General features: G+C 46.6%; 1 protein-coding gene across 5 annotated transcripts in view; it reads left to right on the top strand.

Annotated features, from left to right (window-relative positions):
- Positions 1-25,771, top strand: part of CACNA1F (calcium voltage-gated channel subunit alpha1 F) — a 326,101-nt gene that overhangs the window by 162,388 nt on the left and 137,942 nt on the right. For all 5 annotated transcript variants that reach the window (XM_063936570.1, XM_063936571.1, XM_063936568.1 and 2 more), the window contains 2 exons: positions 6,444-6,554; positions 24,357-24,440. In XM_063936570.1, coding sequence (XP_063792640.1) covers positions 6,444-6,554; positions 24,357-24,440 — 195 coding nt within the window. The remainder of the gene's footprint in view (positions 1-6,443; positions 6,555-24,356; positions 24,441-25,771) is intronic.

Here is a 25,771-nt window from a genome sequence, read left to right as displayed (position 1 = left end):
AATTTGATTTCCATTGATAATTTCTCTGACGTCCTAGTGGATGCTGGGAACTCCGTAAGGACCATGGGGATTAGCGGCTCCGCAGGAGACTGGGCACAAAAGTAAAGCTTTAGGACTACCTGGTGTGCACTGGCTCCTCCCCCCATGACCCTCCTCCAAGCCTCAGTTAGATTTTTGTGCCCGGCCGAGAAGGGTGCACACTAGGGGCTCTCCTGAGCTTCTTAGTGAAAGTTTAGTTTTTTATTTTCAGTGAGACCTGCTGGCAACAGGCTAACTGCATCGAGGGACTAAGGGGAGAAGAAGCGAACTCACCTGCGTGCAGAGTGGATTGGGCTTCTTAGGCTACTGGACACCATTAGCTCCAGAGGGACCGAACACAGGCCCAGCCTCGGAGCTCGGTCCCAGAGCCGCGCCGCCGGCCCCCTTACAGAGCCAGAAGCAAGAAGAGGTCCGGAAAAATAGGCGGCAGAAGACATCCAGTCTTCACCAAGGTAGCGCACAGCACTGCAGCTGTGCGACATTGCTCCTCAGCACACTTCACACTCCGGTCACTGAGGGTGCAGGGCGCTAGGGGGGGGCGCCCTGAGCAGCAATAAAAACACCTTGGCTGGCGAAAATACATCACATATAGCCCCCAGGGCTATATGGATGAATTTTAACCCCTGCCAGATTCCACAGAAAAACGGGAGAAAAGGCCGCCGAGAAGGGGGCGGAGCCTATCTCCTCAGCACACTGGCGCCATTTTCTCTCACAGCTCCGTTGGAGGGAAGCTCCCTGGCTCTCCCCTGCAGTTACTACACTACAGAAAGGGGTTAAAAAAGAGAGGGGGGCACTAATTAGGCGCAGTATAACAATACAGCAGCTATAAGGGGAAAAACACTTATATAAGGTTATCCCTGTATATATATATAGCGCTCTGGTGTGTGCTGGCATACTCTCCCTCTGTCTCCCCAAAGGGCTAGTGGGGTCCTGTCCTCTATCAGAGCATTCCCTGTGTGTGTGCTGTGTGTCGGTACGTTGTGTCGACATGTATGAGGAGGAAAATGAGGTGGAGGCGGAGCAATTGCCTGTAACAGAGATGTCACCCCCTAGGGAGTCGACACCTGAGTGGATGAGCTTATGGAAGGAATTATGTGACAGTGTCAGCTCTTTACAAAAGATTGATGACATGAGACAGCCGGCGACTCAGCCTGTGCCTGTCCAGGTGTCTCAAAAGCCATCTGGGGCTCTAAAACGCCCGTTACCGCAGATGGCAGATACAGACGCCGACACGGATACTGACTCCAGTGTCGACGATTAAGAGACGAATGTGACTTCCAGTAGGGCCACACGTTACATGATTGAGGCTATGGAAAATGTTTTTTACACATTTCTGATCATACCAGTACCACTAAAAAGGGTATTAGGTTGGGTGAGAAAAAACTGCCTGTAGTTTTTCCTGCATCTGAGGAATTAAATGAAGTGTGTGATGATGCGTGGGTTTCCCCCGATAAAAACTGTTAATTCCTAAAAAGTTATTAGCATCATACCCCTTCCCGCCAGAGGATAGGGCACGTTGGGAAACACCCCTTAGGGTGAATAAAGCGCTCACACGCTTGTCTAAACAGGTGGCACTACCGTCCCCGGATACGGCCGCCCTTAAGGAACCTGCTGACAGAAAGCAGTAAAATATCCTAAAATGTATATACACTCACACGGGTGTGATACTGCGACCAGCAATCGCCTCAGCCTGGATGTGCAGTGCTGGGGTGGCTTGGTCGGATTCCCTGACTGACAATATTGATACCCTAGATAGGGACAGTATATTACTAACTATAGAGCATTTAAAAGATGCATTTCTATATATGCGTGATGCACAGAGGAATATTTGCCGACTGGCACCAAGAGTAAGTGCGCTGTCCATTTCTGCCAGAAGAGGGTTATAGACAAGACAGTGGTCAGGTGATGATGATTCCAAAAGGCATATGGAAGTATCGCCTTATAAAAGGGAGGAGTTATTTAGGGTAGGTCTAACACAAACAGCCAATTCCCAGGAACAAAAGCCCTCTCCCGCCTCCGCAAAGTCCTCAGCATGACGCTGGGGCTTTACAAGCGGTCTCAGGCACGGTGGGGGCCCGTCTCAAGAAATTCGAGACGTCTCCCCCTCGCCGTTTCATAAAGTCTGCTTTACCGACGTCTCCCTCAGACAGGGAGACAGTATTGCAAGCCATTCACAGGCTGTATTCCCAGCAGGTGATAATCAAGGTACCCCTCCTGCAACAGGGAAAGGGGTACTATTCCACACTATTTGTGGTACCGAAGCCGGACGGCTTGGTGAGACCATTTTTAAATCTAAAATCCTTGAACACTTACATACAAAGGTTCAAATTCAAGATGGAGTCACTCAGAGCAGTGATTGCAAACCTGGAAGAAGGGGACTATATGGTCTCTCTGGACATCAAAGATGCTTACCTACATGTCCCAATTTACCCTTCTCCAAGGGTACCTCAGGTTTGTGGTACAGAACTGTCACTATCAGTTTCAGACGCTGCCGATTGGATTGTCCACGGCACCACGGGTCTTTACCAAGGTAATGGCCGAAATGATGATACTCCTTCGAAAGAAGGGAGTTTTAGTTATCCCTTACTTGGACGATCTCCTGATAAGGGCAAGATCCAGGGAACAGTTGGAAGTCGGGGTAGCACTATCTCAGATAGTGCTGCGGCAGCACAGTTGGATTCTCAATATTCCAAAATCGCAGCTGATCCCGACGACACGCCTTCTATTCCTAGGGATGATCCTGGACACAGTCCGGAAAAAGGTGTTTTCTCCCGGAGGAGAAAGCCAGGGAGTTATCCGAACTAGTCAGAAACCTCCTAAAACCAGGCCAAGTGTCAGTGCAGCAGTGCACAAGGGTCCTGGGAAAAATGGTGGCTTCCTACGAAGAAATTCCATTCGGCAGATTCCACGCAAGAACTTTCCAGTGGGACCTGCTGGACAAATGGTCCGGATCGCATCTTCAGATGCATCAGCGGATAACCCTGTCACCAAAGACAAGGGTGTCTCTCCTGTGGTGGTTGCAGAGTGCTCATCTTCTAGAGGGCCGCAGATTCGGCATTCAGGACTGGGTCCTGGTGACCACGGATGCCAGCCTGAGAGGCTGGGGAGCAGTCACACAGGGAAAAAATTTCCAGGGCTTGTGGTCAAGCCTGGAGACATCACTTCACATAAATATTTTGGAATTAAGGGCCATTTACAATGCCCTAAGCCAAGCAAGACCTCTGCTTCAAGGTCAGCCGGTGCTGATCCAGTCGGACATTATCACGGCAGTCGCCCACGTAAACAGACAGGGCGGCACAAGAAGCAGGAGGGCAATGGCAGAAGCTGCAAGGATTTTTCGCTGGGCGGAAAATCATGTGATAGCACTGTCAGCAGTGTTCATTCCGGGAGTGGACAACTGGGAAGCAGACTTCCTCAGCAGGCACGACCTCCACCCGGGAGAGTGGGGACTTCACCCAGAAGTCTTCCACATGATTGTAAACCATTGGGAAAAACCAAAGGTGGACATGATGGCGTCCCGCCTAAACAAAAAAATTGGACAGGTATTGCGCCAGGTCAAGGGACCCTCAGGCAATAGCTGTGGACGCTCTGGTAACACCGTGGGTGTACCAGTCAGTGTATGTGTTCCCTCCTCTTCCTCTTATACCAAAAGTACTGAGAATTATAAGACGGAGGGGAGTAAGAACTATACTCGTGGCTCCGGATTGGCCAAGAAGGACTTGGTACCCGACACTTCAAGAGATGCTCACGGAGACCCGTGGCCTCTACCTCTAAGAAGGGACCTGCTCCAGCAAGGACCCTGTCTATTCCAAGACTTACCGCGGCTGCGTTTGACGGCAGGGCGGTTGAACGCCGGATCCTGAAGGAAAAAGGCATTCCGGATGAAGTCATCCCTACCCTGGTCAAGCCAGGAAGGATGTAACCGCAAAGCATTATCACCGCATTTGGCGAAAATATGTTGCGTGGTGCGAGGCCAGTAAGGCCCCGATGGAGGAATTTCAACTAGGTCGATTCCTGCATTTCCTGTAAACAGGAGTGTCTATGGGCCTAAAATTGGGGTCCATTAAGGTTCAAATTTCGGCCCTGTCAATTTTCTTCCAGAAAGAACTAGCTTCACTACCTGAAGTTCAGACGTCTGTAAAAGGGGTACTGCATATACAGCCTCCTTTTGTGCCTCCAGTGGCACTTTGGGATCTCAATGTAGTTTTGGGGTTCCTAAAGTCACATTGGTTTGAACCACTTGATTCTGTGGAGCTAAAATATCTCACATGGAAAGTGGTCATGTTGTTGGCCCTGGCCTCGGCCAGGCACGTGTCAGAATTGGCGGGCTTTATCCTGTAAAAGCCCTTATCTGATCTTCCTTTCAGACAGAGCGGAATTGAGGACTCGTCCTCATTTTCTCCCTAAGGTGGTTTCAGTGTTTCATCTGAACCAACCTATTGTGGTACCTACGGCTACTAGTGACTTGGAGGACTCCAAGTTGTTGGACGTAGTCAGGGCCTTGAAAATATATGTTTCCAGGACGGCTGGAGTCAGGAAATCTGACTCGCTGTTATCCTGTATGCACCCAACAAGCTGGGTGCTCCTGCTTCTAAGCAGACTATTGCTCGTTGGATTTGTAGTACAATTCAGCTTGCACATTCTGTGGCAGGCCTGCCACAGCCAAAATCTGTAAAAGCCCATTCCACAAGGAAGGTGGGCTCATCTTGGGCGGCTGCCCGAGGGGTCTCGGCGTTACAACTTTGCCGAGCAGCTACTTGGTCAGGGGCAAACACGTTTGCTAAATTCTACAAATTTGATACCCTGGCTGAGGAGGACCTGGAGTTCTCTCATTCGGTGCTGCAGAGTCATCCGCACTCTCCCGCCCGTTTGGGAGCTTTGGTATAATCCCCATGGTCCTTACGGAGTTCCCAGCATCCACTAGGATGTCAGAAAAAATAAGAATTTACTTACCGATAATTCTATTTCTCGTAGTCCGTAGTGGATGCTGGGCGCCCATCCCAAGTGCGGATTGTCTGCAATACTTGTACATAGTTATTGTTACAAAAATCGGGTTATTATTGTTGTGAGCCATCTTTTCAGAGGCTCCTCTGTTATCATGCTGTTAACTGGGTTCAGATCACAGGTTGTACGGTGTGATTGGTGTGGCTGGTATGAGTCTTACCCGGGATTCAAAATCCTTCCTTATTGTGTACGCTCGTCCGGGCACAGTATCCTAACTGAGGCTTGGAGGAGGGTCATGGGGGGAGGAGCCAGTGCACACCAGGTAGTCCTAAAGCTTTACTTTTGTGCCCAGTCTCCTGCGGAGCCGCTAATCCCCATGGTCCTTACGGAGTTCCCAGCATCCACTACGGACTACGAGAAATAGAATTATCGGTAAGTAAATTCTTATTTTTTGTATGATTTTGTTGTCAGCACATTCAACTATGTAAAGAACTAAGTATTTAATAAGAATATTTCATTCATTCAGATCTAGGATGTGTTATGTGTTATTTTAGTGTTCCCTTTATTTTTTTGAGCAGTGTACATTGCAAATGTCACTAAGACATTTTGCACCCATATCATCGTCAGTAAAGGTTGTGTTATTTCTTTGCATCTAGTGAATTCTGAAATAATGACATCACAAAATAAAAAAATAATAATTGATGACATCATTAAATAGTAAATACACCAATTTTATGAAGAATTTTAAAGATGATATCCACTTTGGACAGTCCCCCATAGTTGTTTATCACAGTCTCACATACTTCTTCTGCATTACCAGCACTGTCCCAGCCAGCTATCTGCATGGAGAGGAGAGTGGTGGTCACAGTCTCACATACTCCTGTAGTATCTGCACTGTTCCAGCCAGCTGTCTGCATGGAGAGTAGAGTGGTGGTGCACTGTAGAACCCTATTTGTTCATGCAACTAAGGAGGAGCTTATTGGACAATCCCTATAGTTGGTTATCACGGTCTCACATACTCCTACTGTATTACCTGCACTGTTCCAGCCAGCTGTCTGCATGGAGAGGAGAATGGTGGTGCACTGTAGAACCGTATCCGTTCATGCAACTAAGAAGGCGCCTATTGAATAGTCCCCCATAGTTTGTTATCACAGTCTCTTATACTCCTCCTGTATTACCTGCACTGTTCCGGCCAGCTGTCTGCATGGAGAGGAGAGTGGTGGTGCACTGTAGCACCCTATCTGTTCATGCAGCTTCGGAGGAGCTTATTAGACTTATGGCTTCTGTCCAAGGCCTGGCCATAGTGGTTTTGCTGGGGGTGGATATAGTTGTATTCTAAATAGTAATAGTAATAATTACTATTCTATGTAATGAATGTATTCACAACTATAGGTGTGATTAATAAATGTATTATTATGCTATACTGTTTTGTGTTTTTTATTTCTATTTTTATTTTTAAGCATTATGAGCAGTCAAAGCCATTTAATTACGCTATGGACATCCTAAACATGGTGTTCACTGGACTTTTCACTGTAGAGATGGTGCTGAAACTCATCGCATTCAGACCTAAGGTCAGTCCAATCCGGTTGCATGTCCAGCATTTCCTGTATTGTCTCTGTCCACCTTCTCCAGCTCTTTATTGCTGTATTATCTCAGTTAGTACTTCCCCAGCTCTCTATCAGAGTATTATCTTGCTTAATGCTTCTCCTGTTCTCTATCGGTCTATTATCTCAGTTATTATTTTTCCAGCTCTCTACCAGTGTATTTTCTTGGTTAGTACCTCTCCAGCTCTCTGTCGGTGTATTATCATGGTGTTATGAGCTGCGGCAGCCTGCACTGTCTGCAGATCCTAGTTGTTGCTAAGCGACCAGGACATCAGCGCACGACCACCCAGGAGCTTCCCTGTGGTTGCTAGGCAACCAAGCCGCTGGGCAGCCGCTGGGGATCCTGGGCTGACAGGAGGTCATGGGAGATGTGCCCGACAATACGAATAGCATCGACATCAGAAAATACGAAAAACGAAAACTTGGCAGCTTAGTAAGTTCCCGAAAATGATTACAAAAAGTTGCAGAAAAATACGTCCAATAAAATTAGATCAAACTCCCACCAAATCGGCAGAAACACGAATCTTAGTAAATATACCCCCTGGGGTATTATCTTGGTTAGTACTTCTCCAGCTCTCTATCAGTGTATTATCACAGTCAGTACCTCTCCAACTCTCTATTGGTGTATTACTTCAGTAGTACATCAGTGTATTATCTCGGTTAGTACTTCTCCAGCTCTCTATTGGTGTATTATCTTGGTTAGTACTTCTCCAGCTCTCTATCAGTGTATTATCACAGTTAGTACCTCTCCATCTCTCTATCGGTGTATTATCTTGGTTAGTACTTCTCCAGCTTTCTATCAGTGTATTATCACAGTTAGTACCTCTCCATCTCTCTATCGGTGTATTATCTCGGTTAGTTCTTCTCCAGCTCTCTATTGGTGTATTGCCTCGGTTAGTACCTCTCCAGCTTTCTATCAGTGTATTATCACAGTTAGTACCTCTCCAGCTCTCTATCAGTGTATTATCTTGGTTAAAATACCGTGGTCTACTGCGACTTGCAAAAAAGTGGATTGAGGGGGGCGTGGCCTAGCTGTGGAGAAGGGAGGACGCCTTGAGCCCGGGCTCCTGTACTTATTAGAAATATTAGCCCTTTCTGCCATTGATCCCGTTCTTGGATTTATTCCACAGGGTCGCTGAGAGCCTATAGCTGTGGGTGCGGTGGGTTGCGGAGCCGGCGAGCACCCTAGGTGCCCGTGCAGGTTGCGGCCTACCCACCTGAAGAAAGCCGGGGACTCGCGTGGAGCTGGGACCGGACCGGAAGTGCCACGACGGAGCCTCGGAAGACGCGGAGGTACGGAGCTTGTCCACTGCTTCCCCTCCCTGCGGTCTCCTCGTCGGCACTGTGCCCGCCCGGCTGGAGAGGTGCCTCCGACGTAGACCGGGACCCCCGCTGTACGGCCCGACAAGACGGGAGAGCGGGTTCGCGGCTGCGCTGCCCGCTCTGTCCGCGGCGACCGCTGCTGCCCGCCCCAGGCGCTGACCTGCTGCTTCTTGTGACGGGGACCCAGGGGCTCCCGGTGCGCAGGCCACTGACACCACTAATGATTTCGGGGGGCCCACAGCACTAACTCCCAAGAGGCCTGGGATAGGAAGCTGATGGCGCCATCTTGCTTGCTGGCAGTTAGCCAGTTCTAAGGCACACACAACTTGTTCTGCAGTCCCTTGTCCCTACACAGCTTCCCATCTATATATTCCTTCATACGAGACTTTATCTTTGCCACCTCTCGGCCGGACCATGCAGCCTTGAAGGTAGACGCTAGGCATTTTTATAGAGACACTCCAGGCGCTTCCATTAACCCTCCATATTCATCTGGCGGACCCCCCCATCGCTGCACTCGATTACTAGGGGCCACGAGGGGACTCGCCTCTGCCCAGGCCGTGCTGATGTAACCTAGATGTGATGGTTGGGTCTTCCCCTCACTCCTGATGCGGTGACTCCGCCCTTGAAGCATATATCAGGCCGACATAGGTGTCTCCATCCTCCTGCTTCCGATTTCTTTTGTCAACGACTACCGTGGAGGAACATACCCTCTGGGATAATGCCGCCTAAGCGCCAAAAAGACCCGACTCCGGTTCGCCCGGTCGCTTTCTTCAAACAGTCTCCGGCATCCCAGAACTTGAAAAGTCCAGCTGTATCGGATCCCTTCTCCAAACATGCCACAGGACACGACGACGTATCCAGGCCTCCCCTTGTGACTCAAGCAAAATTTTCTCAACTAGATGACGACGCACCTCTCACACTCGGCTCTATGCGGCAACTTCTGGCTTCCTTCAAAGATGATATTGCGATGGAGGTTAAGACGGCGCTCCAGTGCTGCCAGCAGACGGTCGATGCCATAGGCCAACGTACGGATCACCTAGAGAATAAGTGCAAGGAGGTGGTGAAGTCTCACAACGAGATGATCAATCAACTTGAAGAGCTACAAGCAGAGGTCGCAGACCTACGATGGAAGACCTGTGACCTTGAGGATAGGTCACGCTGTAACAATGTGAAACTCCGCGGCATCCCAGAAACGGTCTCCAACTCAGAGCTTAAACATTTTGCGACAGACCTCTTTATGACTCTTCTTCCTACTAGCTCTATTGACGACTTTCTCATAGATCGTATCCATCGTCTACCGAAGGCGAGAAACGCTCCTAAGGACGCTCCGAGAGTCACTTTGATGAGGATGCACTACTTCCATGTCAAGGAACAAATCCTGCGGGCAGCTATGCGCCCGGACTTACCGGCCACGACTTTGGGAGATATACAAGTGTACGGAGACCTTTCGGCGGCTACCCTGGCGATGCGTCGCTCATTCTATCCGGTGACCGCGGTATTGAAGAGGGCTGATATCCTTTATCGATGGGGATTTCCGACGAAATTGCTTGTTAGACGAAATGGCGTCATGCATGCGATTCTCACGCCGGAGGCTGGTTTGAAACTGTTAGACTCTTGGAAGAGGGAGGATTCACCTGAAAAGGCTTCTACAACACTCAAATTGGCTCAAGAGTGGTCAACTGCCGGCAAATGATTGTGGTGATTAATTAACTCACCCAGGCTGTATGTAATAGCCGGACTTGATCTTCTTGCTTCACTTTACGTTGATATGGGCCTTCACCTTGCCTTCCCAGGCAGCGCTCCGGATACTCATGGAGCGTGATATGTATTTATGCATAAATGTGATATGAGCCTAGCTTGGGATGCTGACATGATATTATCTCGATTATAACCCTGTTACTCTATGTATGTCTACATTCCGGCAGTGATGTTCATGCTTCTCCTAACGCTTTATACGTTGGCCCTAGTATGGCCCGGGAGACGGCATTCACCCTATGTCTACTTGTTATTGTTGTTATATATTGACGGTTCTAGGAGTGGGGGGGGTTTCCCCGCACCTCGCCACAACCCCATGTGTTGCCTGTTTGGCATCCTTGTGGTGCCCGTTCTCTTTTCCTTTCTCTCTGCTTCTTCTTCCCTCCCTGTCTTACCTGTCTCTCCAAGTTTTGGTACACGAGTTCTCTCGTAGGTCCCGATATACATTTTATGTATGCAGTTTAAATTTTGCATTGTTTATTGACATTCCTAATGGTTAATGTTTTTTCCTTAAACGTGAAAGGGCTAAACTCGCCCAATAAACGGCGATTGGCCTTACGCCATTTTGCCAAATGTAAGGCGCACATAGTGGCCATACAAGAGACCCACTTCATGTCCATATCACCCCCCTCCTTTAAAGATAATAAATTCCCCACTTGTTATACGTCCAACGGACCAAAGAAAAAAGATGGGGTTGCTATTTTATTCTCAAGTACATGTGATTTATCTCTAGACCACCAAATTAAAGATCAAGGAGGTAGATATCTTATCCTGACAGGTAAATTAGAAGACAGGCCAGTCACGATAGCTACGCTGTATGCCCCTAATACCAAACAAATTCCTTTCTTTAGGAAGTTTTTTTAAAACCCTTCAGATGCACTTATCGGGTGCTTTATTATTGCTAGGGGACTTCAATATGATCCTTGACCCCACGATAGATAAGTCTTTAGTCCGCTCCACATCCAGTGCAAGTTCGCGGCGGGATGGCTCCCAGGCCTTTCGGAATATACTACATGAATATGACCTTTTTTTTTTTTTTTATAAATTTCTTTATTAGACAGCCGTAAAGTCACAACATAGGTTATTAAGGTTCAATTCACACAGGTATTCAGCAGTGACAAATAATCAAATTCAATAACGAATAAAATGCATAAAATTAAAGGCTGTCTGGCTTTTTTGTTTTTTTGTAGTAAGAGAGAAAAAAGAAGAAGAAAAAATATTACACATAGAGTAACATCGACACAGCTGTCTATCAGCAATAGTAGTGGGTCCGGCACACCAAGGTGCGCCACTATCCCCAGCATCAAGCAACGTACATAATATATAAATTAACTATCACAGCTGTTAACAAGAGAAAGAGACAGGAAAGGAAATAGTAGAGATTGGAAGTAAAGGGAGGAAAGGAGAAAGGAAGGAAAAATAATACAGAGATACTATATATAGACGGTGTATATATTGCCGGGGGGGGGGGGGGAGAGGAGTTATTCAGGAGTGACATCTGGATGAGAAGGTGGAGTCATGGGTTTGGGGTGAGCCCTGTGGTGTACAATATCATAACTTTGGAGAGTCGATGGTATAAGTGGGGTCTACTTAGCAACCTCACCCTTTAAAATATAGAAGATCAAATAATTATTCCCGCTATTCGATTGGTCCAGTACCACGTTGTGTCTTGGAAAACCCTCCAAATACAATCACGTCTATCCCGGGGCAAACTCTCTATATAGATTCCCCATTTTTTATGAAAAAGCATAACTCCATTTTCAATTTGGAAAGTGGCCATTCGTCTCTCACAAAATAGTACGTCCAATAAAGCGGATTCCCATTCCCCTACTGTTGGGGCAGTTTTATATATCCAGTGCCTCAGTATCACCTGTTTTGCTACCGTAGTCATCACAGTCAGCAAAGGGACCACCTGAGTGAGATCAAACCGTGACAGCCAGGGCGAGAAATCAGCGAACAGCAGCGGGCCCATTACTGCAGGAAGTGTTACTTTAAGTAGACGAGATAAGTATTGGAGAATCTTACTCCAGAATCGTTTAATTTTCCCACATAACCAGAGATTGTGTGCAAGGGATGCTCCACTTACTCCACATTTAGGACAAGTGCCTGATTCACCCTGGCGAAAGTGTTGTCTTTGGGAGGGGGATATATACATCCTATTCATTATCCTTAAATGTATTTCTTGTAATGTAGCGGATTTTAGAGCCTTGAGAACTAGGTCAGTGTTTGCAGAAACCCCGTCCATCTCGGGTGTCCCTGGGAGTTCCCGCTGCCAGGAATTCGAGAGAGGGGACCAAGAGGGGGCTGACACTTCAATCAGGTCATTGTAAAGGTATCGAATTTTGAAGGGATTGTGTCTGCAGAACGTGAGAGTGTCGAGAATTGTCCGAGTAGAGGTCTCTTTACCTAAGGGATCAGTAAGAGAGTTGACATAATGACGCACCTGGAGAAACATGAAAAAGTTGGAGTGGGGTAAAGAATATTTGTCACGTAATTGCGTGAAGGAGAGCATGTGTCCACCAGGATCAAAGACGTCTCTAATGGTGTATATCCCCTTACATTTCCATGTGTAAAAATGACGATTATCTAAAGAGGAGGGGAAATTGGGGTTACCCCATAAGGGTATGTACGGTGACTCATACGGGTTAGTACGAAATAGTTTATGGATGGAGGTCCAGGCCCTATAAGTGTCCCAAAATAAAATATTAGTCTTAACCTCCTGGGGTAGTTTAGGACTCGGTGTGTGAAGTAATGCTACAGGGGAGTAAGGAGAGAACAATGCCTCTTCTAGCTCCAGGTTCGTAAATATGTCTGACCGTAGAAGCCAATCCGAGGCAAACTTAAATAGTGCTGATCTAGCAAACATCGTTACGTTAGGCATACTCAGTCCACCATTTCGTTTGTTAACATAAGTTCGGGCTTTGGGCATGCGTGGTTTTGAATTTTTCCAAATAAATTTTGAGAATATTTGCGAGCAGAGTAGGGCATCCTGTTTAGTGATCGTGATGGGGAGCATTTGAAGTAGATAGGCCAGTTTCGGGAAGATAATAGCCTTTATCACTACTACTCTGCCTAGCAGAGAAAGTTTGAAGTCTTTCCAGGTTTGTAATCGTGTTTGAATTTGTCGGATAATGGGTGTATAGTTATATAGATATAAGCGGGAGAGCTCCGAGGGAATATAAATACCTAGGTATTTTAGTTTAGTAGGGGTCATCGTGAATTGGGAGGAGAAGTCGGAGTGGAGAAGAGGGTCTGCCGTGTTAGTCAGGGGGAGTAATTCAGATTTATGGGTATTTATACGATAACCAGCAAAGGTACTAAAACAATGTATGGTTTCAAAAATAGCAGGGATCGAGGTGCGGGGTTTAGAGACAAATAAGATCATGTCATCTGCGAATAGTCCAAGCTTAACTTCCCTCTTTCCTACTGATATCCCCGAGAAGGTCGGTAACTGTCTCAATGCTACAGCCAGGGGTTCTAACGCTGCCGCAAAAAGCAGAGGGGATAAGGGGCAGCCCTGCCTGGTCCCCCTATAAATCGTTAGGGGTTGAGACAGATATCGATTTGTGAAGACTTGCGTAGATGCATTATGGTATATGGTGTGTATAATGGCCATAAATCGGTCGGAAAATCCGAAACGTCGAAGTGTCTCAAACAGGTGGTCCCACGTCACCAGATCAAATGCCTTTTCGGCATCCAATGATAATAGGAAAGTAGGACCATCCGTTTCCACCCCTCTCAGAGATTGTAGAACTGTTAGGACTTTACGGATATTGGTCACCGAGTGTCTGCCTGAGATAAAACCGGTTTGATCCGTGTGGATTATTTCAGGCAAGATGAATTTTAGTCGATCTGCTAACAGTTTAGTAAATAGTTTGTAGTCCACATTAAGTAAGGAGATAGGGCGATAAGAAGATGGGAGGAGTGGGTCTTTGCCAGGTTTGGGTATAACTCGGATCAGGGCCGAGTTAAAATAGTGTGGGATAGTTAGATTGGAAATAATAGAGTTAAAAAAGGCTGTTAGAGAATCCACTATTTTAGGGGAGAGTAATTTGAAGAATTCCCCAGACAAACCATCAGGGCCTGGGGTCTTCAGCGGTTTAAGGGCTTTAATAGCCTCCGTCACTTCAATAACAGTAACAGGGGCCGTCAGGGAATCTGATTGGTCCGGGGAAATCTGAGGTAACTGTAATGTTTCCCAGAAGGAGTTTTTGTTAGATTGATCAACATTACTATGAGAGTAGAGATCGCTAAAAAAGGAGTAGAAGATGTCAGTGATCTCCTTTCCTTCAGTCCGCACAGCTGAGGTCGAGTCCTTCAAAGCTGTCACATATTGGGGTCCCTTATCGGATTTAAGTAAGTTGGAAAGCATTCGGCTCGGCTTATCTCCGTATTGAAAAAATTTATATTTACCTGCTATAAGGAATCTATTATCCATATGTGTCAGAGTATGATCAAACTGGGTCTTAGCATCTCTATATTTCTGCTTGTTAGCTAATGTAGGTGAGGATTTGAAAGTTTGAAATGAGGAAGTTAGTGTGGATTGTGCTGCCCTATAAGTGGCGTCTTGGTCCCTTTTATATTTCGTCGTGTATGCTATTATATCTCCTCTTAGAACAGCTTTAGCAGTCTGCCAGAATAAGGCAGGGTCAGAAGTATGGTCGGAGTTGTTAAGGACATAGGAGTCCCAGGAATTCGTCAACATGGTTTTAAAGTCCGGAGAAGCCGCCATCTTGGCAGGGAATCTCCAATGTGAGGTCGTACCTAAAGTGAGTCTGCCTTGAAGCACAAGTGAAATAGGGGCGTGGTCTGAGATAGTTATAGGGTTAATAGCTGTCTCAGTGATCCTGGGGGACAAATCGGTGGAGACAAGGAAATAATCTATGCGTGAGAAGGAATTATGGGATGAAGAGTAGTAAGTATATTCCAATTCTATAGGGTTATGGAGACGCCATATATCAATCAGTCCCAGTTGTGCAGACATATAATCCAGGTTGATCTTGGGTAGTCTGGTCCTCTGAGCCGAGGTAACCTTCCTGTCCAAAACCAAAGAGGACACCATATTCATATCTCCTCCAACAATGAGAGAGGAATGCGAATACGGGCGGAGAATATTCGTTATCTCCAGGTAGAATGATTTATCATATACGGCTGGGGCATAGATATTACACAAGGTTAATCTAGTGCCTTCCAAGGTGATATCTAAGACAATGTATCGACCTAGAGGATCAATAATCTGATGATGTATGTCAAATACTACCCCCTTACGGATAAGGATAACTACCCCCCTTGCCTTAGAAGAGAATGAAGAAGATGCTACAACTTCTTGCCTAAGCATGGTAAGTTTAGCATGTTCAGGAGGGGTCAGGTGTGTCTCTTGTAACATAGAGACGTCGGCTTTTATTTTATTTAGATAGGTAAGGATACGTCTCCGTTTGATAGGAGAGTTGATACCCCTAACATTCCATGATATTATATTAAGCTGTGACATCTATAACATCAGCAAGGGAATACAGAAGGATAGTAAGAAGTCTTGATATAAGAAGCATCGGTATACAGGTATTCCAGAGTACCATAAAGATAAACATTTCCCGCCCCAGCCGTCTAAGTATCTGCAAGTAAAAGGTATCGGAGAGTAAAGTAAAAAAAGTCGGAAAGAAGAGAGAAAGGTAAAGACAAAGATGAAGATAAAAATAACATATAAGAACATCTACACCAGCATATATCAGCATAAACCTCCAGCGTGATCCCGCTGCAATGTAGAGTAATAGATGTAATTAAATAACCAACAGGCAATATGAAGACAATAGATTTAAACAGACGTTCCCATGACCTAAATAGAAAAAGAAGTGATTTTCTAAGTGGTCATGATAGGAGTCAAATCTAACCCACCTCACAATAGAACGTAATTAGTAACTATATCAACCCTTATAAGAACATGGACAAAGTCCCGGTAACAGGTATCAATCATTATCATCCACCTTGCTTGGAGAGGATGGATGTGAGGCCAAGGGTGATCTCGTGGGACCACTAAGCTCCGTGATGAAGCCTTTAGCCGAGTCCACCGACGTGAAATCTTTCGGGCCTTGTGGAGTGAAGATGCGCAGCCGCGCAGGGTAAAGGAGAGCAAATCGGATACCGGTTTTCACTAGGTGAGAGCATATTGGAGACATTTCTCTCCTGGCTCTAGAGACTTCCGCTGAGTAATCCTGAAAAAGGAATAGCCGCTGTCCATCCCATTGAAGTGGGCCCTTGCTTCGGGCTGCAGACCATATCAGCTCTTTATGCCTGAAGTTCAAGCATTTGAAAATAACCGGGCGGGGTCTAGATTGATTAGAGTCACGTGGGGGACCCAGTCTATGAGCTCGTTCAATTTCCAAGGAAGAGAGTTCTTCAGGAATACCCAGGAGATCTGGCAGATCGGAGAGGAGGAATTTCAGAAGATCAGGGCCCTTCAGTGATTCTTTAAGGCCCACAATTCTTAGGTTGTTACGTCTCGAGCGATTTTCCAGGTCGTCTATCTTCATCATCATATGCTGACGCGTAGTTGTTAAAGATACGACCTGCTCTTTAAGATCCTCAATTTCCTTAAAGTTAACTCCAATCCTATTTTCGTTCACCGAGATTTTGCGGGACATAGAGCCGAGTTCTGATTTCAGGTCTGATACTGCTGTCATAAATTTATCTGCCTGAGCTTGTAATAAAGGTTCCACGGTTTCTTTAATTGCTTTAACTATTTCCGAGTAGGAAGGAGGAGCAGGGGGAGCTTTTGGGGCCATGATAGACGGTGATTCAGTGACGGTGTCTATACTGACAGGCTGGGAGGACAATGGTGGGGAGGTGGAGCTTGGTTCACCACGTTTATTGCCACTCCTATATCTTTGAGGTTTTGGTGCGGAAGATTTTAAGAATTTGTCCATAATATCAATTACGAGCTCATGAGGGTCGGGTAGGTGATATGGTTTGCCTTTGGTTATATAGATAGGGAGAGGACTACATCACAGTTGCGGGTGGTGCGAATTCACATATCGCTGTGAAACGTGTCCATTGATGGAGGGTTTGTAGTGGGTGTAGTTCACCAAGTTGTCAGTGAAATGCTATTGTGTTTACCAAGTAGGAAATTGCCATCACCAATATATATGATGGCAGCGAGACTTAGAGAGCGTGGTAAATAATATCTGATATGTAGTATTTCAATCACAACGGCAATCCGGCCTGCGGTATCACCGTGTAAGTACGCTAACTGGAGAGAAATTAGTAGGTATTGAGTAAGTCTCGCTCTCCTCCCATATACGTGGCGATGGGGAGGGGGGGGTGAGAGTTGTAATTCACCTTGTGGCAACGGACTGGAAAAACAGCAGTATTCCTTAGGCTCAACAATAGTAGTGAATAAAATCTTTTTCACTATGATGTGACCCAAAATATATCACTGGGTTAATATATAATCAGTAGAGGATGAGGGGAGGCAGGGTATAGAGGATCTGCAGTGTCCCTGTGGTGGGTTGTGTAATATTGTACTCAGCTCCAATCACACATAGAGATACAACCCTCATATACCTCCTCACCTCTACAGTCCCCTTCCACCTCACTTCACTATGGGAGATGGTATTTCCAGGGGGAGAGAGGTGCAGGAGAGAAGACACTACCTCAGCTGGAGGGTGCTGCGGTCTGACAGAGATCCGTGTCAGCGCAGCGCCGGAAGTGCGTTCCTGCGGCTCTCTCCGTCCCCGAGCGCCGGGTCCCGATACCTGCTTCACGGGGCTTCAGGCGCGATGCAGGGGCGGTCACACGGTCTGTCCAGCCGGGTGTAGAGTCGACCACGGGGCCTCCGTGATCTCGAGCAGTTCCGGCTTCAGCGCGTCCCCTGGAGCTTCCCGGCGGGCAGGAGTAAAAATCGATGTCGCGGCTCCGGCACCCGGTGTAGGCCACAACCCGCAGGGACCATAAAAACGATCCCCCGGCTCCGCGACCAGGCACACAGGTACCCTGAGCTATTAGGCGGGTTATGAGGGTGATATGGGGGATATATTTCAGTTGGATGAGATGTTTTTTTGGAGATTGGGCAGGAGGTCTGATTTTCTGCTACCAGCTGCCTCTCCAGTCAGGCCACGCCCCTCATGAATATGACCTTTACGATGTCTGGAGAGCTAAAAACCCGACATGTAGGGATTATTCGTTTTTCTCCCCGGTTCATGGCTCTTTCTCTAGGATCGATCTAGCGATATCGGACAAATGGACTCTCCAACAGGTTTCGAAGGCTTCTATCCTGCCAGTGTCATGGTCCGACCACTCTGCCCTCTCCGTCCATTGGGACCCCCGCCGCATGAGATCCTCCCCTTCCCTATGGCGTCTAGGGGATTATCTCCTCTCAAATGCGGATACCAACCGGTCTATTGCACAGTCACTTTCCCAGTATATCGAAACCAATGTCCCAGCCGACACGTCCGTGTTCACACACTGGTGTGCCCTTAAAGCGGTGGTTAGGGGAGCGGCAATCCAGGTGGCTGCCTATATCCGTAGGACCTCCCGGGAAAAACAGCTAGAACTCGAGGCCCGTCTTAGTGGCTTAGACGCCCTACTCAAGCAGAACCCTTCTAATAAGAAAATATATCGGGACCTGACTCGGGTCAGGGATGAGATGAATAAATTGGCTTTAACTGAGGTCCACAAAAACCTTTTCCGTTTGCGACAAAAGTTTTATATGCAGGGGGACAGGGCGGGTAGAATGCTTGCACGCAAGCTGAGGGGAAAAACTGCCAAAGAGAGGGTGAAAACCATTTTCAATTTAAATAACATCAAAATAACCGACCCGTCGGATATTGCTAGCTCTTTCGCTACATACTACTCATCCCTCTACAATTTAAAAGACGATGTATCTGTCCCACAACCCACACCAGCTAATATTGCGGCCTTTTTGAAGGATGTCCATCTCCCAACTATTGGTTCAGCTACTCTACAGGCTTTAAACCAGCCTTGGTCCAGTACGGAAATTAAACAGGCTATAGACTCACTCCCACTGGACAAAGCTCCAGGCCCCGACGGGTTCATAAATAAATTCTATAAATGCTTTAAAGACACTCTTACTCCAGTATTGGATGGAGTCTATAATCATGCGTCCTCCGTCGGGAATTTCCCGGCGGAAATGTTGGAGGCTCGTGTGGTTACCTTTCCCAAGCCAGGGAAGAACCCCGCTATGATGCCTAATTATCGCCCCATAGCTCTATTAAATACTGATTTAAAAATCTTTGCAAAACTAGTGGCCAACAGGCTTAACCCCCTACTTCCCTCGCTTGTTCATGGTGATCAGGTGGGGTTTGTTCCCGGCAGACAATCCCCCGATAATACGAGGCGGGTAATAAACATGATTGACGCCTTCTCTAGGTCAGATTCCCCATTACTGTTGCTTTCCCTGGACGCGGAGAAGGCGTTCGATCGCCTTCACTGGGGGTATTTACAGGAGGTTCTATGTAAGTTTGGTTTTACCGGCAGGGTTCTTTCCTCCATTTTGGCTTTATACTCTCACCCCTCGGCAAGGGTGTGTGTGAACGGTCTTCTCTCCTCCTCTTTTAAGATCACGAATGGCACACGCCAAGGGTGCCCCCTGTCCCTGCTAGTATTTGCTCTGGCAATAGAGCCCTTGGCAGAGAAAATAAGATCTTCACCCCTGATTGCAGGAGTGGAGTTTCTGGGACAATCCCATAAGATATGTTTATTTGCGGACGATGTCCTCCTGACACTCACCACTCCTGCGACCTCCCTGCGAGCTTTACACACACTCTTGTCTGAATATTCAGCTGTTTCCTATTATAAACTTAATAGTACCAAGACGGAGGCACTTCCTATTAACTTTCCACCCCCCACACTTATCCGCGCTGAAAGCCTCCTACCCGTATTCCTGGCAGGATAGAAGCCTTAAATATTTGGGGATTCATATCACCCGGAGGTTGGACGACTTGATCTCCGCCAACTACCCCCCCCCTGCTGCGTAAAATGACAACTCTAGTCTCTGACTGGATGATGCATCATGTCTCATGGTTAGGACGAATAGCTGCACTGAAGATGACGGTCCTCCACAGGCTCATGTATTTGTTTCGAGCCATCCCTCTCCTTTTACCCAACTATCTTTTATCTAAATTTAATGCAATGTTCAATTCTTATGTGTGGAAAGGCAAGAAACCAAGGTTAGCCAGGAAGACAATGATCTGCCCCAAATGTGAAGGGGGTCTAGCATATCCAGATTTACATTCCTACCAACTAGCATGCCGACTTGCACAAATAGGAGCTTGGTATGCACAACCTCCGTACAAATCGTGGGTCCAACTAGAACGAGGGCTCGTCACCCCGCTCCCCCTGACTGATGTTTTGCTACTCCCAAAGTCGGAGGGCAATCATCTAGCCACTAGATCTCTCTCTGCCCAAACTACCCGCAAGGCCTGGCTGGAAGTGGTACTTAGAGGAAGCGCTATTACCCTTCCCACCCCTGCTCTCTCCCCGACGGGCATAGCCTCCTTGATCCCTGACTTGAGATTCGATTCCTGGATATTGAGGGGTATTCTGTCTCTGCAGGATATAATGGTGAACAATACTCTCCTTACCTTTGCCCAGATACAGGAAAGATTCATGCTGCCACATGGGGAATTTTATAAATACTTACAACTCAGACATTGGCTCCACGGGGCCTCTGTATCCCCCCACATCCTATCCTCCTTACCCAAACTTGTTCAGAAGTTTCTAGATACCGGGGAGGGCAGGGGGGGTATCTCTAAATGGTATAACTACATTATCAACCTCCAACAGCCTCAAACAGCCCCCTTTCAAGTGAAATGGGAAGCGGACCTTAGGTGCTCAGTCTCAGAGGAGGAATGGGGGATGATTTTCCGATCCTGTTATACTGTGTCTAAATGTATATCACACATAGAGTTATCCTATAAACTCCTCCACCGATTATATTTTACCCCATCCCGCCTACATGCGATGCAACCCTCCACATCTAATCTGTGTTGGCGTAATTGTGGTAAGGTCAGTACCCTACTGCATATCTTCTGGGACTGCCCGGTGCTTACCCCGCTGTGGGACTCTGTCTTCCACCTTTTAGTATTGGTACTGGGCCTATGTATAACTCCCCACCCACGACTGGCTCTCCTTCACCTGTACTATGGCGACTTATCGCTGGGCGACCGTTACGTCCTAGGCCATATTCTCATCTCCACCAAACTTCTAATTGCTCGCCAATGGCGCTCCACAGGGGTCCCCCATATAACGGCGATAGAGAGGTCCGTACAGTCGCATTGTGAATTTGAGACAGCGGGAGAGGCCTATACCTCTTCTTCATCCTGCCCATTGCTCCGCTGGTATTCGTGGTCTACTTATTGGCACAAACGCCCACCAGATCCCATACCCCCTCATGACACTTAGGTCAGTGATATACCACTTTATGAAGCATTTTCAGTTGGAAGGATTTAGCCTCACGTTGTTTTAATGTATGTTATTTTCCTCAATATTCTCTATGCAATTATGTTTTATTGCCGAACTGTCTGTGTACCCCCCTACCCTTCCCCTTTCCCTTTTTTCTTTTCTGTACCCCTCACCCGCAAAATAATAAAAATTATTATTGGAAAAAAAAAAAAAGTGGATTGAGTAAGGAATAGTAACTTCAGGTCAGAGCATTTTGCCACTGGACACCACAATGATGCTTGGCTGTGCACATTACCATTTAATACAATACAAAATCTATGCTCATCCTCATGCAGACCCAGGCCCTACCAGAGGGGAAGGCTAGCGGAGATATTTCCCTGAGCTCTTCCGACAGGCAAGGGGCCTCCAAATTTTATGACTTATTGTTTATATATATATATATATATATATATACACACACACACACATTTACTGATTTGGAAATTTCCAAGTAATGAAAGTTCAAACCTAGCACCTAAACTACATAAGCACTTCTAATTTGCAATCTCCAATAATCCAGTACATCAGTACATGTAATATACAGCATTTTATCTGTAAATTGTTGTAAAGTTAAGCATTCAAATCAGTGCCATAACAAGACATTTTGATGTACTGTGCCAGAAGAGATTTGGTGCCTCGCCCGCATATTCGAAACAGAAATAAAGGGGCGTGACTTTGTGGGAAAGGGGTGTGGCCACAGAATAGTATTAATTCACATGGAGGGGGGATATTAATGGGCAGTTAAAGTTATTATAAATGTAGAGAATGGGGCATACAGAGGGGGTTTTGGGGGTATATTACTTCTGCGGGGAGTGGGTGACCTGCGGACGGTTTCCGATGCTCTGTGGGGGGAGCGGGTGCAACGCAGTGTAGTACAGTATGTAGTGTGATGTGTGCGGGGAGTGGGTGCAGGTAGAGCGGTAGTGTAGTGTAGTGTGTGCGGGGAGCAGGTGCAGGGTTAGGTGTGATGTGTGTAGTGTAGGTAATGTGTGCGGGGAGCATGTGCAGGGTTAGGGGTAGTAAGGTGCAGGATTAGGGGTAGTACCTGTCCTGTGCCCGGCCAGTCCATGGAAGCTGTTTGCAATGTTGGAGAAAAGACAGAGGAGGAGGACAGCGCTGCAGAAGGTGAGTAATTAAGGACTAATTAAGCCAATTAGGCACTTCGAGTTGCTTAATTTGTTATTTGGGGTTCCCAACCATTTTTCCTAAAATTATGGATTTTAGGAAAAATTGGTCAGGCTCTGGGACTGTGAGAAAAAAAAATCTTTGAATTGCAAAACTCTCGCACCCGCCTGAAAAAAAAACCTGTAGGTGCAGCTAATTGAATATGTGTTGGCTACAAAGACAAGCACAGATTTGATTTGGAGAGCAAAAACAATAGTTAATGTGTACAATCAGATAAAGTCTAGGGGCACATTGCATTCAGTAAAAAAATTTTTTTTTTTTTTTTGCATGGATCAATTGTTGCTGAAAACGTTTTATGGTAACATACAGAGAAATGCAGAAAACAGTATGTTTTTCCCTGAGCTCCATTTAATCTGAGCTGTAATGAAGGATGCATTATTGATGCAGCCTTGCAAAATACAAAGCCAAGTGGGTGACACGGCCGCAGCCCTTGCAAGATGCCTGGAGAGGCAACTACCTATATACGTAGAAAGGCACATCCCTAGCAAGTACCTGGCAACTGTCTATTCCTGCTCCTCCAGTGCTTTTCCCATCTTTCTCCCCCGTGTGTTATTTGAATTATTGGCTTATCTCTATTTTTATGATTTAGATGAAGGTGTCATTTAAACAGAAATTCCAAGTTCAAAAAGGTTCCCAAACTTACTAGCCCCACTGTATGTGTTTATTTGCTGATTTACATGGGTGGTAATCTGTGTAACTATAGCCTTTGTGCTGACAAATAATAAAGATGTAGTACCGCCTAACAGCCTGCAGGTGGTGACACATGCTTTATTACATTTTTACTTCTTGTCAGTACACGCCACGGTCATACACTGAACAAAAAACATTCTAAAACAATAAATCTGCTAGCCACTATTTGTATTATATAAATGTAAACATACAGCAATAATGACGTTTTGCAAATAAATTCATCATTTGATATTGTTCCTTTTTGAAACAATTGTAAGATATAAGGGCATATTTAATTGAAAGCATACTGTAGTAAATGTTGTGCTAATAAGTTGATTTTAGGGCAATTTGAGGCATACTTGCCTACCTGACCCTCTCCATGAGGGAGAAAATGCTCTGTTCCTGGACTTTCCTGGTAATGTATGATTGCCATCACCTGTGGTGAAACACCTTTCTTATCAATTAACTAGCTCACCACAGGTGATGGCAATCATACATTACCAGGAAAGTCCAGGAACAGAGCATTTTCTCCCTCATGGAGAGGGTCAGGTAGGCAAGTATGATTTGAGGCCACTTTAAGAATAAAAAAACACCTGTAAACCCCACCTGCAAAATTTAACACACCTGCCCCCCATAAAGCACCAGCGCCGAGAGGGGTTGGGGGGGGATCGGGCCTCGGATTGCTGCCCCCCCCCCTCCTCCCCAATCAGGAGAGTCTTTTCTCTCTAGTGTACATGCTCCATCATCTTCCCAAATATCACTAGAAAGATGGCGCTGGTCGAGGTAGGTAGGAAGCGGTTGCTCTCCGCCTGCCCTTTCTCCCCCATCCCCCTTTCTGGATTTGAATGGCGCCTCTTATGGAGGCTCCTCTAATAATATTTTTTTAAACTGTCATTTATTTTTAAGTGTGTACACATGCCCCTTTTAGGCCACACCCCCATGCTGAGTACCGGGGCCCAGCATGGCTCTCTATTGCTCTGCATACAGCACCCCATAAACCTGTTCCACATATTTTAATCCATTATTCTGCACATGTAATTATTGGTCCAATTAAGCTCATTGAAAACCTCCAATTGCCTTATTAGTCATTAGGGGGGTTTCCAAGTGGCTCTAAACCAAGTCCCTACATTTTTGCCTAAAAATACTGATTCTTGGCAAGGCTGCACCGGCTCCGGAGCGGCGAGAGGAAAGCCATGCTAATTCCTATAGAAATTACTGCTGCTAAAATTCTCGCCTCTAACTGAATAGCAAAACCCTGCGGATGCCAGATATTTCCTAGTGCCGTGAGGAAAATAAAATGATTGCGGACAATTGAACAGGCCCCATAGTTTCTGATCTTCCTCCTTGTCTGTCTCACTCTCTCTATCATGCTTGTCCCACCAGCATTATTTCTGCGATGCCTGGAATACGTTTGATGCTCTTATTGTAGTGGGAAGCCTTGTGGATATCGCAGTCACCGAGGTTAATGTGAGTACTGGATAGAAATAATAAGTATAAATATTTAAATGTATAATATTAACTAATCTTGATAGCTTATCATTCATTTACCTAATACAACTAAGGGGGGCATTTACTAAGCAGTGATAAGAGCGGAGAAGTGAGCCAGTAGAGAAGTTGCCTATGGCAACCAATCAGCACTGAAGTAACATCTATAATTGGCATACTATAAAATGATACAGAGCTACTGATTGGTTGATGGGGGCCACTTCTCCATTGGCTCACTTCTCTGCTCTTATCACTGCTTAGTAAATGTCCCTCTAAACTTTATAGCTGCCTCGGGTATGGATCACAGGGTCAACCCTAATTAGGTTGACAGTCATTATTCAACCACTATTGGTCGACATGATGGAAAAGTCGACCTTGCAAAAGGTCGACGGGGGAAAAGGTAGACAGTGGAAAAGGTCAACGTGACAGATGGTCAACACAAAAAAGATCTACACAACATTTTTTTTTATTTTTTGGGTGTCGTTTTCACCGTCACAGCACATTATTCGCTTGACATACTTCGGCAAGGTTACTTTTCCCAGTTGTAGTCAATGTGGATGGTAAAGTATGAAAAAGTTGACGACCCCCCCTTAAAAAGCCATGTCGACCATCTGTGTGTCGACCATCTGTGCGTCGACCATTTTCACCTGTCGACCTGTCGATCATTAGTGGTAGACCTATTGACTGTTGACCTAATTAAGGTCGACCTATCATCCTGATACCAGCTGCCTCACGGCTAAGCAGGGATGTACTGGGGCCACTGACATATCTATAATGGGTGCAGAGCCCCTCAGGTCCAGGGGGGCCCACACAGCACATGCTGCACCCATTTTTTCAGTACTCACCTGCTGTGGCAGCCCCGTAAAAGCACCTGGAAAATGTTGCAGTGGCTATTCCGGCATTTTGAACATGCGCAGTAGGGGGATTCGCGGGAAAATGGGCCACCGCGCCATTTTTCCAGAGCTCTGTGCATGAATTGTAGACTCTAGCACAGCGCTAGAGTCTAATAGTAGCTGCCGGCAAGACAGAGAGGAGGGGGCCTGGACAGAGTCTGCACACAGCCCCCTCCTCTCTTAATACGCCCCTAACTGGGTCTGTATATGAGCCCTGCCATTGTAGTGTCTGCATGCCGACTAACAGTCCACAACACCGATAGAGTGGGAATATAACCTGTGGCGAGTGCAGGGAGCCCACAAAGGGCTTGCCTCCGCTCCCCTGCCCCCCCCCCCCCCCCCCCTGCCGGCCATCTGCGAGTCGAGACTCCGGCGTCGGTATGGTGTCCGGTGGTCTCCTGATCGCCGGTCACGCATACC

Source organism: Pseudophryne corroboree, chromosome 8 (genome assembly GCF_028390025.1).
Source record: "Pseudophryne corroboree isolate aPseCor3 chromosome 8, aPseCor3.hap2, whole genome shotgun sequence".
Lineage (NCBI taxonomy): Eukaryota > Metazoa > Chordata > Amphibia > Anura > Myobatrachidae > Pseudophryne > Pseudophryne corroboree.
The sequence above is the reverse complement of the archived record's forward strand: the minus strand, read 5'-3'. Positions and strand labels throughout refer to the sequence as shown.